The 15522-nt window shown below is 47.0% G+C and overlaps 1 protein-coding gene across 1 annotated transcript; it reads left to right on the top strand.

Annotated features, from left to right (window-relative positions):
- Positions 1-687: 687 nt before the first annotated feature.
- On the top strand, positions 688-15156 carry LOC127021168 (carbohydrate sulfotransferase 4-like). The gene is made up of 2 exons (XM_050904110.1): positions 688-865; positions 13324-15156. The coding sequence occupies exon 2, from the start codon at positions 13337-13339 to the stop codon at positions 14474-14476; it is 1140 nt and encodes a 379-aa protein (XP_050760067.1). The 5' UTR covers positions 688-865; positions 13324-13336; the 3' UTR covers positions 14477-15156.
- Positions 15157-15522: the final 366 nt, after the last annotated feature.

The following is a 15522-nucleotide window of genomic DNA, read 5'->3' as shown; positions in this document are numbered from 1 at the left end:
TGTGGGTGTAGCCTAGAGCACCCTGCCAGCCATACAAACTAGCCTAAGCTGGCGTTCAGAGGTGCTTTGTGCCAAAGAAAGCCCCTTCAGCACTGAGACCAAGGAAGAAGTGAAGACGCAGGTCTGGAGCTGCTCTTCCTCAGATGCTCGGACAAGGTCTGCAGGGCTTTGGTAGAACTCCCTCAGTGCCTTTATGGCTGATCCACAGCCATCCTCCCTGTCTTAGCTGGGGAGCACCAGCTGTATACCCTGGAGCAGGCTTGCAGTGTGCTTCTGCTCCTCTCTGCACTGTCTGGACTGGCCATGTTTAGGGGGACGGTGACCTACCCCAGACACGGGGACCTAGGCAGCGAGGCAACCTCGTGCCTACTGCTTTCCTTGGCAAAGGAAGAAACTTCTCAGCTGATGGGCAAACGAAGGTGAAACGTACAAGTCCTCAGCTTCCAACGGGGCTGGCAGCAGGGCCCAAGCCAGCAGGGCAAACTGGCACCGTGAGTGGGCTGGGCCAAATCACACCTGCCAGCAATGAGGCCGTCAGCTCCCACAGGTGCCTCAGGAACCTGCATGCAGCCCAGCCCCTGGCCCTGGCCTTCCATATTCTCTCTTCCAGCAGCCCTGGCTGTCCCACAGTGGGGCTGCAGCCCCGAACAGTCTCCAAGTGTCTTCCTGCCATGGGGCCATGGCCCTTGGCCATGAGAGCTTGTCTGAACCGGCCTGCTCTCCACCAGCGTGGAGCCACTCTGTACACCTGCAGTGGGAAGACGTGGTCTGCCCTGAGCTGGACCCAGGACGGTTGCAGGGAGGCAGTCTGGGGATGACTGGGGAGGCCCTGGTGAACCAGGGCCCAGCCTGCCGGGGAGCTCAGGTGAGGCTCGAGCATCGCATGGGAGCGGGAGCGGGAGGGGGAGGAGGACCCCAGGGGAAGGTGTCTGTGCAAAGGTTCTTTGTACATGAGGGCTGGCACATAGCCTCATTTTCCCAGGCTGTGCAGGCCTGTCAGAGGCCAGATGAGCTGACCTGCTCTGGTGGCATTACCCATGAGGGCTGGAGGAAGGAAATGCTTGGTGCATGGCAAAGGGAGGCACAGACAGGCTTCCACAAGGAGAATTGGCCAGGGAGACGCTGTGGATGTAAGAGGAGGCAGCAGCAGTGGGCTGGGAGACAACACCTTCTTGAGGTGGCTGGGAGGGATTTTGCAAACCAGATTGCGAGAGGGTAGAGGAGCTCTGGAGGAGAAGGAAGGCTCAGCATGGGCAAAGTCTTGCTATTGACAGGACAGCCATGAAAGACACAGCGTCAGCAGGGTTCCTGGAAGGCACCTAAAAGATGGCTAGCTAAGGTTAACAACGGGTCAGAACAAGGCTGGGGTTATATCTTCTATATTGGCCTTCAGCCTGCGATCCCAGCACTGGGGAAGCCTTCTGAGGGGCAGAAGCCCTGGATCTTCCTCCAGGTTTGGCTGTCTGGCATGGGCTCTCAGTGCTGGGAGCCCAGACCTATACCAGCCCTTTGCTTTGTCACGTATTGATTTCCATTAGCTTATTTGACTTGGGTCAGTGTTCCCTGAAGCCTTGCCAGAGCAAACAGGTGCTGTCAATAGGTCTGAATGACTTATTTTCTGGATGCCTGACAGAAGTAGTTGGTGCTAGCATAGGGTCTTCTGCACTCTAGTGCATTATGTGGACTATGCGTGCTTCAGCTCTGCTTATTGCTGTTGTTCCTCTCAGCTCTAGACTAGCTGTTCTACACCAGGCTTCAGTGCATGTGCTGATTTCCGGGTTTAGACTGCCTACGTATGTAAAGAAGGCAGAAGCTGACCAGTGAAATGAATTCAAAAGCTGAATATTTTTTTTTCTTACTATTTTTCTCTTTTCTGTAATGTGTTGGTAAAGTATTATGTGACCTCATTCTTAGAGCCTTATTTACATAAGCTTCTTTCTTTCTCTCCTGTTTTCCCATTTTCCCACCACTTGAGATGTTAGAGCACTATAGTACTATGAATCCAATAAATGAGTGTTGCCATTGCACTATTTTGTAAGACATGGGAATATGGTCCAGTAAGGTTCTTCCTGGGTTACAGATCCCTACTTCCTGCTATTGAACAGGCAGCTCTAGGGCAGAGCTGTCTTACTTGTCCAGCCATGGTAGAATACCTTTTTACGTCATTCTTTAAGAAAACAAAAAGGCAGTTAGTACACGGGTTGGTAGTAAGGAGAAAATAGTAATATTAACTCAAGTAATGGAAAGGTAGGTGCTATTGGAGACCAGCCAGGAAATGGAATCATGTCAGGCAGATATGGCCAAGATGTTTGTTTACTAATGCAAGGAATCAGCAGTAAAATAGAGGAACTGCAACTCCTGATGCTGGTCGTAGAGTGGGGGAAACTTATGGACTGCCATAGATTGGCAATCATGAATGGAACATATGTATTTAAGGACATGCATTGTTCATGAAGGGTAGAAACACAAGTAAAAGTCATGTGACAAGTAAGTAATGATGGGGGTAAAAGACACAATTGCTTGTCTGAAAATCTCTTTGTAGAGAACTTAGAAGAAAGCATGATGGAAAGGGTCTTATTGGCTCTGTGTGATTACATACACAGATCTGCATGGTATTAGAATAATAAATACAATAAGGGACTGTGTGATTATGGAAGACTATCAGCTTTTCAGGTAGAGACTGGAAAACTAACATTACTAATAATAAGAAGAATCAATTGTTCCTGATGTGATGGGGAGATTTGTTCACTGAATTAGTGAGCTAATAAGAAGCGACACTACTTTAAAATTGTTTTGGCAAGCAGTCATCATCTTGTAGAAGAGAGTCATGGAAAATAACCTCCAATCATGTGAACACAAACTGGATCAGTTTAAATTATGGAGAGAGAAACAAAGGTCAGGTGAAGTGAGGAGCACAAATACTAGCATGTGGATAAGACTTGTAACTTCCCTAGACTATAATGTACCTTCATGTTCAACTCTGGAACAAGGGGAATAGTTGTTTGCACTCAGCAATGGTGATTTCGTGGTACTTGCCAATGCCTTGTGATCTACCTGAATGTCTTCTGCTCGTCCGAACTGCTACATCCTCAGTAGCAACATACATTGGTTCTATTTTCTTTCTTTTCTTTCTACAGAACTAGGGCAAAATGGTTCCGTTAAAAACTATGCTGTGTTGCCTGGAGGTTGAGCATGTTTCATTATGACTTTCCTGCTGCCTACCACATATCACTCTCTAGTTCCTGATGGCTGCATTTACAGCTCATTTGTCTTCACTGCATACTGGAGTCCTCGAGTCTGCATACATGTTTTGCAGTGTTTTGTTCCTTTCCGAAACTGTTCAGCTGTCCTTCTCTTTGAATGCATCTCTCTAAGGCAAGATCCATTTCACTCAAGTCTTGCTACTGCCATCTGAAATCACAAAATCGTTGAGTGATTTTGGTTGAAAGGGACCGCTGGAGCTTTGTTGTCCAACCCCCTATTTACAACAGGGTTCATTAGAGCAGTGGCCTTGTCCAGCTGAGTTTTAATATCTCCAAGAACGGAGATCCTACAGCCTGTCTGGTCTCCTGTTCCAGGATTTGACCCCCCCTCATTGTGAAAAATTTTCTTCTTATACTGAGTCTCTCATCCTGTGCCTGTGCAGCTCTGAAAAGTGTCTGGCTCCAGCCTCTCTGCGCCCTCCTGTTAGGTAGTGTCAAACAGCAATAAGGCCTTCCTTTTGTCTTCTCCCAGCTAAACAGATCCCACCTCCTCAACCTCCTCTTGTGCATCTTGTGTGCCCACCCCTGACCAGTTTTGTGGCCTCTTCTGGGCTCACTCTACTAAACCAATGTCTGTCTTTTACTGGACCTAGTATTCCAGATGCAGTCTCCCATAAGAGAGGGGAAGGCAACCCTCTATTGTCTGCAAACTTGTCAAGGGTGCACTCTGTCCTATTGCCCATGTCATTGATAAAGACATTAAACAGTATGCGCACAAAGATCTCTTTAATTTGGAAAGCTGTACCATCTCCAGAGTGATATATAAATGCTGTCTTTAACAGAGGCATTAATTACCACTTCTGCTGCTGTTTTTTGTGAAAACGATTATATTTTTATCTTTCTGCCACTTAATTTTGTGCAGGGACACTCAGGAAACAAACTTTTTCATTTGCTTCGATATTCTATGCTCCACTGTTTGTTTGGGAGCTTTTTGCCTCCTTTCCCATAGTGAAAGTGGAAAAAATAGTTTCTTCCTCTGAAGAATATTTTTAACCTATGCATAACCTCAGGTTTTGTTTCCATACATGTAAAGGTTTTCACATGGAAATTCAGTTACCCAGTTTATCTATAACATGTGTTTTGCAAATTTGCAGTTTCTAGCTATTGGCTTTATGTGTTAATCACACTCTCTTCTTTGCTGTTTGTCTTACCAATCTCTCTGCTCCTGTGTGTTTCATAGAGCATTTGCTGAATGACAATAGAAAAGTTCCTTGCTTGTAAGGGTAACTTAGTTCTTTTGTAAAAGAACTATTTACAGAGATACTGCAACTGCAAGCAGGGTCGGGGAGGGAGGGAGCCAGCCACCATCCTTACTCTTGCCTATTGCAATTTTGGGTCCTCCTGTGCCAATTCAGACACGTCTATTTATCTCAAATTGCTTCTAAATCAAAATATAACTTTAAAACTTATCTCAAACACAAGGGAAAGGCCATAGCAACATGAGTGCAGGAGCACAGCAGCCTGCCCTTGGAGAGATGTCTCATATAGGACATCATATCAGTCATTTGTCTCATCTTTCCTTGTTCTGGAAACCACATGGGGCAAGATCTGCTCTGGCTCAGGAGGAACTTGCTCTGACTGGAATTTAGCACAGACATTGCACCTCTGCTCCTATGCATTCTGATGCTTGCCTGACTGCTGCATTTCCTTTTCATCCTCTATGAATGATGATTTCTAAAGCAACCAGAGTGACCGTATACAGCATCCTTGCCAAAAAAACTTTTTCCGAAAGCCAGAGTTCTGCTCTGTTGCCTTCATCCCTATGAAAGTGATGAGCAATTGACATACAGACTTCTTTTTTTTTTTTTTTTTGAAGATTACTGTCAATTTTTTTTTCTGCAAGGAGCAAGGTTTTCCCTGTGCATTTCAAAACACAAAAATGCAGCAGTACTCAAAATCAGTGATCAGTACAGATCATGCATGGCCCTTGTGTGAGTAGCCACATTGTAGCTTTCTGTCACACTCAATCTTGCAGAGCCATAAACTTCCATCTTTTCTGTACAGCTTTAGTGGTGCCAGCTAGAAAACACTTAAAGTCCCTCTGCTTTGAAAGGGAGATCTCTTTCTGTGGCAAGCATTCACCATTGCATAGTCACCGCATTGACTCTTATGGCAGCTCCTCGATGTCATACCTTTGGGATGCAGGAAATGTGAGGCATCCCATCACACGCCTCTTTCAGGTGTATTGTGACACCAGGAACTAACTGATCCCTCTAGATAAATATTAACAAACACGAGAGACTTGTAAAGTCTTAGGAGTCTCTCTTAGGAGAGACTCTCCTAAATCTGCCTTTCTGCCAGGAAGGCAAGAAAAAGTGACAGCATATCAGTCCTTGTGTTTGAGAGTCTAAATGTTTTTCTAAGGTCAAAGTTGTGATCTGAGCCAGACAGGATGTTGCAAGATAGCAAACTTCCCTTCAAATTTTAGAAGAGCATGCCCCTCTCATCTCTGCCTGGAATCCTGCCAGTGAATAAACATTGCTGTCTCCAAAGGAGGGTGCTCCCAAGGGCAGGGCTCGTGAGACAGGCAAGTTGACGTATTGAAGAAGAGGGGAGAAGGATGCAGAACGTATGAAGGCCTTTCATCAGTCTGAGTCCCTTTGTATGTTGCACAGGGTTGTGATCTGTCTTGCATGTGACAGATGACTCCAGGGTTAATATTCCTCCTCTGACTTAGTTGTGTGGGCTCCTTTTGCAATCAGTGGAAAGAGACAGAGGCTTCCGCAGCATGATTCCCATGAGCTGCTTTAGATATCAACCTGGCATAAGACAAGTTGTGTTCTACAGGGCATATAAGAGCAGATGCTAAAATCCTGTATCGCTTAAAGACTGTGAATAGGGAGAAATTACTCATTGTCTCTCTTGATAAAAAAAAAAAATGGTGGTATTACCAAATACAGTTTTTATATGACAGGTTCAAAACAGAGGGAAGTAGTTCTCACAACATGCAGCCCAACATATTCTCATTGTCAGGGAATACTGTTGATGGCAAAAGTATCTGTGAGTTCAAAATATGATTGGACGAGTGAATAGGAAAAAACCCTAGGTGCTGTGACATGCAAAGACAAGCTTGATCTCAACTGATTTTAGACAGCTTCAGTGCAGATGTCTACTCACAAACATCACCCCCCACTCTTGTCACAGCCAGCAGAAAGAAACAGGGACTTCTAAGGCATCACTTACTAGCTTATTTTGGACACCTACGTTCAGAGAGGTGAATCGTACTCCAGAGCCCGCTGCAGGCCAGGAGAGCACCTAGGGAGGAAATGTCCTTCTTGTTCTCTTCCCTGGGCATCTGCTCTTGATGATGGCAGAAGACAGGGCATGGGGTTGGTCAAACCTTTCAGCTGAGCTGGTTCTACTGCTCTAGGTATGCCTGTTTCTCTCATCAGACTATCAAAGACATGCCTTCAGGGAGGGAGTCTTCTCCAGTGTCAGCACTGAGGAGTTACCTCTAGTCCATACCTCTGCCATCACTCCTCAGCCTACTCTTGTTGCTGCTGCACTGGGTCAGGTGTGCTCTGTGTACGTGTGCTGGGGAGCACAGCACACATTGCTTGCTTCTTCAGGGTATAGGAAATGGAAAGTCTGGCTGCATGGGCAGTTCACAGGACTCACTAGTCTCCGAGCCCCCAGAAAACACCTTTAATCATGGAAGGAGGGTAGAAAGCAGAAACGTGATGAGCCATTGTGTGAGGTGGAACCAAGGTGTACAAGGCCAGGTGATATGGGGCTGACTGCCATTAAGCAAAGGCTGACTGCCATATGCTTCTGCTTTGCTTCATACAGCCTATGAATCAGACATACAGGGAGAATTATGTCCATTGTTCAGGAGCCAGAGGATTCCTCCTTCACTTTCCACAATGTGCAGGTCTAAGGAAATGCAGAATGTGCAGGCCTCAGGAAATGCAGTGTGCCAAACAGTGTGCCCTCCCAAGCCTTGTCTCCAAAGACAAGTACATTCTCCTGCTCTGTGCAACTGCTCATGCCACAGAGGCTGCCTTCTGCAAAGCTCAGCCAAGTAGTTAGAACATGGGATCTGTGCAAATGAAAAAATCTGCTTGGCCCTGGGACTAGAGGACCGTACAGCAGTGTTCCGTGCTGTCATGAAGCCTGAATATCCGTGCCAAAAGACCAGCATGTCTTGGGCAAACTACATACAGGAGGAACAGGAGTTTTGATACATCTCCGTTCATGCAACTGTTGGTCAGGGAGCAATAAGGCTTCAGGAACAGCCACTCAAGTGGTGTTGACTCAAGTGGCTTTACAACAGCTTTGTAACATTTAATGACATACAGGTAAATCCTTCCCACAAATGGTGCCAGTGCAGGGCATAGGAACACGTAGCTGAAATCCAGGTTGCACAGAACATTGCATGGTTCTCTCTGCAGGGCCCTACCTGGACCACTGCCAGCTTCTCACCTTGTTTCCCAGCCCAGGATTACCAGAGCTTGACCATCTGTGTTTGCAGTGCAGCAAGTGAAAGGGAACATGACCTGCCCCATTCAGGTTGTCCCTCCTGCTGGAAGGACCAGCCTTGCCCAGATTTTTTGCTTCTGCTGTCTCTATACTCCACTTGCCCTCAGAGCAGCTCAGTGAGATCCTTGGATACAGGGGACATCATCGAGAGAAGGTCTACACCTCTCCAGACGGTGTGACAGAAACAATGAGACCTGGAATAGGAATGACCCAAAGCAATTCTCTCTGCATGGTCACAGAATACCATGCGTTTCTCTTGAACCCAGCGCTGCTCTGCTTCGCTACCTTACCTGGCACAGCCCCATTGCAGCTCCAGCACCCTTGTGAATCATTAACAGGCCAAGTCCAGCTGCTCCTTTCACAGCTTCTCCTTTCACACAATTTTCTTTCCCAGCCTCCAAATGCTTAACTCAAGCAAGGCACAGACAGAAAAGAGTCAAAAAGACTTAATGTGAATCTGCATCTGCTGACAACATGGCAAGCAGCCAGAGCAATGGTAGGCAAATATGCCCTATCTCTGCACTCCTGGTGGGCAAGCTGGTCCTTTGTGCAACAAGGGTTCCTGTTTGTCCTTCGCTCTGACACTCCGCAGACATCCCTGTTCCTCCTTTTACGGAGAGCAGTCTCTTTTGGGGCGTGCAATGGCACTTAACATAAAAGCACCTCTTGGTCTCCTTCATGAATTTCCTGGCCCTTCTCCTTTACTATCAGTGTTTGGTCATTCATGCCTCTGCAAGAAACTGCCATTCCCATGCTTTGGTGCTTAGTGCAGGGTGGAGTTTTCTAGTTTAAGGCTGGTCAAAGTAGGCGGGCACTGTAGAGTAGTCAGTCTTAGAGCTGGGACATACTCAAATGAAGGGGACAGGAGGGAGCAGGCACAGGTATAAGTAAGAGCTGAGTACATGTGTGTATGAGAGCCCGGCATGAAGGCAGAGTGCCAGCACATGAATGCACAGCTGCTAGTGTGGCTGCCTGGAGGAGTGTGTACCACAGCAGTGTACGTGTGTGAGGGCAACTTTGCTTGAACCAGGTCTGATGGTGCTTCAAGAGGACTTGTTAAGGTGAGATTTTCAACCATTTCTTGGTATCTGGTGTGGATGCTCTGGTGCCCAGAACTGCATTCACTGCTCATGCTCAGCAGCCTGAACTGGGAGATAATTTTTGTAAAACACTGTAAACATACGGATGCCAGTAAATTGCTACATGATTCCTCCTGCAGCCAGAAGCTGTTGGTCTGGCTTAGAGGGTAGTTCCTGCTTCTCCAGACTGTCTTCTCAGTGCCCCTTCTCAGCATTTCCCACTAGTGACAGTCACGCAATCTGTTCTCCTCTGAATGGGCAGATGCTACTTCTAATTCTGCAGAAGCTGATCAGGCCAAATTGAAGAAGGATTTGATAAAACTATGAGCAACCATCAGTGCCATCAAAGACCAGTATCTGGGGCTGACATGGCACCAGATCCTCTTTGCTACACTACTGCCGCTACAGCAGTGAGGGATGGGTACAGGTCTGGAGAGCTCCCCCAGACTTGCAGAGCACGCAGCCACAGTCTGCATAGCACGAGGTATTTTGGGCTGTGCTGTCACCCCCGCCCCAGACACACGCAGGTTCAACAAACCTGTACTCTGAGGACATGCCGCCCATGCTCAGAGTGTGTTTGGTGGGTATGTCTCCCTGGGGCTGCGTGCTGCTTTCTGTAATGCTCGCTCTTTGCCAGGATCAAGCTTTTCCAAGGCCCCTGTGTGTTTCTGGAAAAGCTTAAAACTCTTCGTGGTTTTGGAGACTCTAGCTGCTCAGACAGGCAGATCCCAGTTCTCTGCATTCTTGTACGTGCGTTGTGGGAGACTAACATGGTGACACTGGATTGTCGTATTTTTCGGTAGTTTCTGTTCTTCATCCTTAGTGCCTTGAGATTCTTCCTGTTCTTTGTGCTCTCAGCCAAATCCTGGCTCATCTCTCTGCCAGCAGACAGTAAGCATGCCTTTTTTTGTTCTGCAGCTGAGATTGTCTCAATCATTCTGGGGTGATCTTTACTCTGCAGCTCTGTGAGGACTTCATATTTCACTTTTGCAATATGAAATGAACCGAATCACTTGTGACTCTGGATGTTTGCTGTAGGGAAAATGTGGTTAAGCTTAAGACCTTACTTTAGAAACATCCCAGATGCCGTGATCGAGAGATACAGTGGTGAAAAATAAGGTTATGTAATTAGTATTTCTCTCATATTAGGAAATGTCTGATAGAAACTCTACCACTCTTTACTGCTCCTCTATTCCACTTCACCAGGCACGTACAACCCATTTCAGTCCTTTTCCCCTCCCTGTGGGACAGACTGGTCGGGCAACAATCATCACTACTTCTTGTATAAGCATGAAGAAGCTGTTGAGGCTGTGGCCTCACGTGAGGGCGTTCCTACCAAGAGCAGTCACAGGGATGGTCTGCATACTCTGTGAAATGTCTAAAAAATCCAGCTGTCCCGCCCTGGTTTGATTCAAGATAAAAGCACACCCTTGCTTCCCAAAAAACCTGAATCCGTTCTCTTTGACTCAGTGTGGTGGGTTGACCCTGGCTGGATGCCAGGTGCCCACCAAAGCTGCTCTTATCGCTCCCCCTTCTCAACTGGGCAGGGGAGAGAAAATAAAATGAAAGGCTTGTGGGTCGAGATAAGGACAGTTTAACAAAGCAAAAGCAAAGGTCACATGCGAAAGCAAAGGAAAACAAAAGATTTTATTCTCCGCTTCCCATCAGCAGGCGATGTCTGGCCACTTCCCGGGAAGCCGGGCTTCGGTACGCGTAGCGGTTGCTCTGGAAGACAAACATAAATAATGAATGCCCCCCCTTCCTCCTCCTTCTCCTAGCTTTTATTGCTGAGCAGATGTCATATGGCATGGAATATCCCTTTGGTCAGTTGGGGTCAGCTGTCCTAGCTGTGTCCCCTCCCAAGATCTTGCCCACCCCCAGCCTACTGGGGGGGGGGGGGGGGCGGGCAATGTTGGAGAGACAGCCTTGATGCTGTGGGAGCACTGCTCAGCAGCAGCCAAAACAGTGGTGTGTTATCAACACCTTTCTAGCTACCAGTACAGAGCACAGCACTATGAGGGCTGCTGTGGGGAAAATTAACTCCGTCTCCGTCTCAGCCAGACCTAATACACTCAGACTACTCACACACAAGTTTCCAGAGAAATGATGATTTCTGTGATTTTTAAATCTGCCTGGGTATCTTAATGCCAGTGTTCATGTCTGCTCAACAGAGTTTTTCTCAATTAAGAGCTTCTGGCTATAGTCCAGGAACTCTGTCTGGAGTTAGAGTAACGATATTAATGGTGCCAGATGGAAGTGGTATCATCAAAGTTCGTTTGGAAGCCAGGGCTTTTGGTAAACACTGCTGTATTCATTTGCAAGGAGGAAGCTGATATATGACTTATTTTTACAACAGTCTTTGTTTGCAGGTCTTTCTAGGCTTGGTTCCAATCAGCTTCTTGTCAGAGTGGAACACTACAGTCCATTTGTATAACCAAAAAAATCAGTGGGCTTCTTGTCCAGGAGACCAGAAGCATGTGGTCCCTCACTAAATGCACAGCCCCATCCTTGCAAGACATTACTAAAATAAAATTCATATTGTGGTAGCACTTATTGGCAACAACCAGGCTTACCCATTGGGCTGGGTATTGTCCTGGCTCTGAGAAATTATAATTGCTGCCTTATGAACCGTAAGCTCAAAAGAAATGCACAGCAGGTAGATTAGGTGAACAAGCCAATTTATGCATATATGCTGGAGGGAAAGATGAGTACTGTTCCTAGTTGGTTAGCAGGAGTGACTGTACCTGGAAATCTAAACATCAGTGCTACAGGAACTGAAATCATGGGAGGAGGCACCTCCATGCGAATTAGTCTGAAAGCTTCACTGTGGAGGGAAACTGAGGCAGGGCATAAGGAGGAGGTTAGGGAAACTTTGACTGGGGACACTCACGCATTACCACGGACCCAGAAGATAACGTGGTAAGCACATGGGAAGCAGTGTCAGCATTGTGGCCAGTTGGGGCACACTTTATATCTCTGCTGCTTTAGGAGGGAGGCAGCTGCTCTGCGTGGGCATGGCTGCCTGAATTGAGTGCAATCGTGGGCTGCACAAAAGCAGTGTACAAAGCTGTAAGGACGTGGGCTCCAGTGCTGCTCTGTCCAGGAGGACTTCCAGCTTGCCCTGCAGCCCTGAAGGCCCTGCTCTCTTTATGCTCTCTGGCTGTGGAAGCCCCTGGAAGGACTGACCGTGACTGAGAACAGTCAGGTTTTTTAATTTTAGTTCACCTTGCGAAATGTAAAGTAGTTGCACTGGCTGGAGAGGCCTGTCTCCACTGCGGCACAGCTAAACTGCCAGCCTGGCACGTGGTGACAGGGGAGCACACCATACTGTGTGGACTTCTGTGCTGTCTGAGGAGCCTGTCCCCAGGGGCAGCCGCCTATGTTCAAGGCACAATCAGGCATGGCTGGGGGAGAGGAGGAGAGCGCGCAAGAGAGGAGCAGTTGGCAGAGCATGCTTTAATCTACTTTTTTAAAATTAAGTGAATCCTTTCTGCCTCGGATCCCATCCCTGATGGCGTACTTCCTGCAGATTCCTGTGCCAGCCAGTACTCAGGCTATGAATTGTCCCCAGACAGCACAATGGACGTTTTCCAATAATGAAGTCATCCTCAACAGGCAGAATAGAGGTTTAGTGCCAGAAACAAGGAGCCAGCTTTGGGCAGACCTTTGAGTTGGACTAACACATTGTGTTGTACCTCTTCTCATAAAAGACCTACAGGATGAGTGGGGTTGGAGGGAGGGATAGCAGGAAACAGTCTTTAAAAAGGAGTTAGGCTAAGAAAGGGGTTAGTTGTAGGTAAGCCTGCCTACACAAAGATGGATGAGATAAACCCTTGCGGGCCTTTCTAGCAAAATTGCCTGTGATGCTCTGATTGTGGAGGAGATATTGTTGTGCTTGGATTTATTACAGTGCCAAAGGACTTCTTTTGGTATGTGGGTTTTTGCCTGTGATGAAAATAAATGTTTCCTGAAATTCCAGAAAGAATATAAGGAAAAGAAATGGAAACCTATGTTGTATTTTTACGGCATTCTGGCATAAAAATAATTGTAAACGGTGGTCAGAGCAGGAGCTTAAAAGTAACAATGTGGAACTGTTGAATTCTCCACAAAAACTGCTTGTTCCATCTTTCCTCCATAAAAATTGCTGGGATCATGTCTGCAGGGATTGTGTACACTAAGTACACATTTGTGTGTACTGACGTATTTCAATACACTGAACTAACTCTTAAACTTTGATAAAAGTGCAGAGCAGCTTTTCAGTGATCTTCTAAGACTGCGTTAGAATGGCTTACTGACAAACAGTGGTTTTGTTATGAAAACTTTCAGCCCTGCAGTATTTATGTCCTTTCCAAAGACACCTTGTGCTGTGGTTGTCACAGCATCACTGGTAGCGTGGCAGCTTTCCAAAACCCTGAGCCTGCAGAGGGATCGGCAGGAGCCTGATGCACCTCATCCTGCCTGCTTCATGATCCTGTGATGCTGAACTTGCTCTGTCTCTGCAGGTCCCTTGCAACCATGATGAAGTCTAGAAGGGTGCAGGTGCTCCTGATTCTGGCAGTTCTGTCCTTCCTTCTGATCCACGTCCGTTTCCTACCCTGCAGCAACAATGCCCCCATGGAAGAAAAACCTTCTCCAGTCCACATCCTCATTCTCTCCTCCTGGCGGTCAGGATCTTCCTTCACTGGACAAATCTTCAGCCAGCACCCCAGCGTCTTCTACCTGATGGAGCCGGCATGGCATGTGTGGGTTAAGATGTACCAGAACAGTGCCAAAGTCTTACACATGGCAGTGCGGGACCTAGTCAGGTCGGTCTTTCTGTGTGACATGTCTGTGTTTGATGCTTACATGTCTAGCCAGAAGAAAAAGTCTGATTTATTTAAGTGGGAGACAAGCCGAGCCTTGTGCTCCCCCCCTGCCTGTGACTCATTCAGTCGCAGTGACATAATCACTGCAGGCAACTGCAGAACGATCTGTGGCAAGTACCCATTCAGCAAGGTGGAGGAAGCTTGTAAAACCTACAGCCATGTTGCCATCAAGGAGGTTCGGTTCTTTGACCTGAAAGTTCTCTACCCCCTTCTGACTGATCCGTCCCTGAACCTCAAAATCATTCACTTGGTACGTGATCCTCGGGCTGTGTTCAGGTCCCGAGAGAATACAATGGCAGACCTGGAACGTGACAGTAATATTGTTGTTGGGTCCCAGAGGACAAAGGGAGAAATGGGGCCCTACAACACAATGCAAGTAATCTGCAAAAGCCACGTTGAGATTTACAAGGCAGGCAGTCAGGCCATTCCCAGCTTCCTGAAAGACCGCTACTTGCTCGTTCGCTATGAAGACATTGTCAGAGACCCTCTAGCAAGGGCTGCTCAGATGTACAGGTTTGCAGAACTCCATTTCACACCAGAACTCCAGAAGTGGGTGCACAACATCACCCATGGGAAGGGGCAAGGAGCACAGGCCTTTGATATTGGGTCCAGAGATGCACTGAGAGTATCCCAGGCCTGGAGGAAGACCCTTGCCTTCCAGAAAATAGAAAAAGTGCAAAATGTGTGCAAGGATGCGATGGACTTGCTGGGCTACCAGCTCGTTCAGTCTGAAGAACAGCAAAAAAATATGTCGCTGGACCTTTTGTTTGCCCAGAACTCCTCTGAATAACAGATTCTGAAGGCAGAAAAGCTGCTCTCTGCACCTACTCTCTGAAGGCTGCAGAGTGGAGAACTGTTTACTAGAGCAAAAGAGGACAGAAGTGCATGCGTATGTGTGTAAGAGTGCGTGTGTGGATGTGCTAAGCAAGGACAAGTAACACGGGAAACCCGACTGCACTCGTGAGAGCTTTCTCAGGAGCACAAGGTCACCCTTCAAGGCCCCTGGAGGCTCAGCCACAATGCAGGCTGAAGTAATGCAAGTCTGTTTTCCAAATTAAGTCCATGGTTTATGTGAAACAGGAAGTATGTACAGGCTGGAGCAAACAGGATGCTAAAGGAGCGGGACCAGATAGCAGAGCTCAAACCCCTCACAGACTACAGCTAAGTACTAGTGAAGCCACATGGAGCAATTGCACTGCAAAGGAAGAGGAGATATAAATGGAAGCTGAATAAAGAAAATATTATTTGTCATGCTGCCACCCAGGATATGTAATGCCAGGAGAGATGCAAGGATGACCAGACATTGGTTTCTGGAAAGATCCGTTTTTTGGAATGGTTGAGGTTTCAAGCCCAGTTTTTCTTTTGCTCCATTGCTGTGCCTGGGCATCCAGTCTTGGTGGCAATGTTGGGGAAATGATTGTGTTCACTTACTGTACAATGGGAAAATGGAATAAACCAGCTATAGTTGAAAATAAAAACTCCTGTGTTTGCATATGGGGATCCATTTCTGGGACTATGTGAATCCATTTATTTTTCAGCTGAAATAATTCTGTCTTCTAGCTTTCAAAACCAAGAATAGTTGTTCCCCTGGGAGTTCTCACAGTCCACATGTGTGACTGAGAAGAATTCATGCTAAGGTTGAGACTTAGAGGTAAAGACAAGGTAAGGACACAGATTCCATTGGTATAAATACTGGAACTGGGAAGATAGGTTTATGGCAGTGGATGGAAGAAGCTGAGAGGAGAACAGGAAGTTATCCTATTGAATTATTTGGTGAGAGTATTTCCTGTCTTAGAGCACAACAAAATTATGTTTAATAGACCATGCCGTTCTCCA

This window comes from Gymnogyps californianus, chromosome 12, assembly GCF_018139145.2.
Source record: "Gymnogyps californianus isolate 813 chromosome 12, ASM1813914v2, whole genome shotgun sequence".
NCBI classification, from domain to species: domain Eukaryota; kingdom Metazoa; phylum Chordata; class Aves; order Accipitriformes; family Cathartidae; genus Gymnogyps; species Gymnogyps californianus.
Note: the sequence above shows the minus strand (reverse complement) of the source record. Positions and strands in the feature narration are given on the sequence as shown.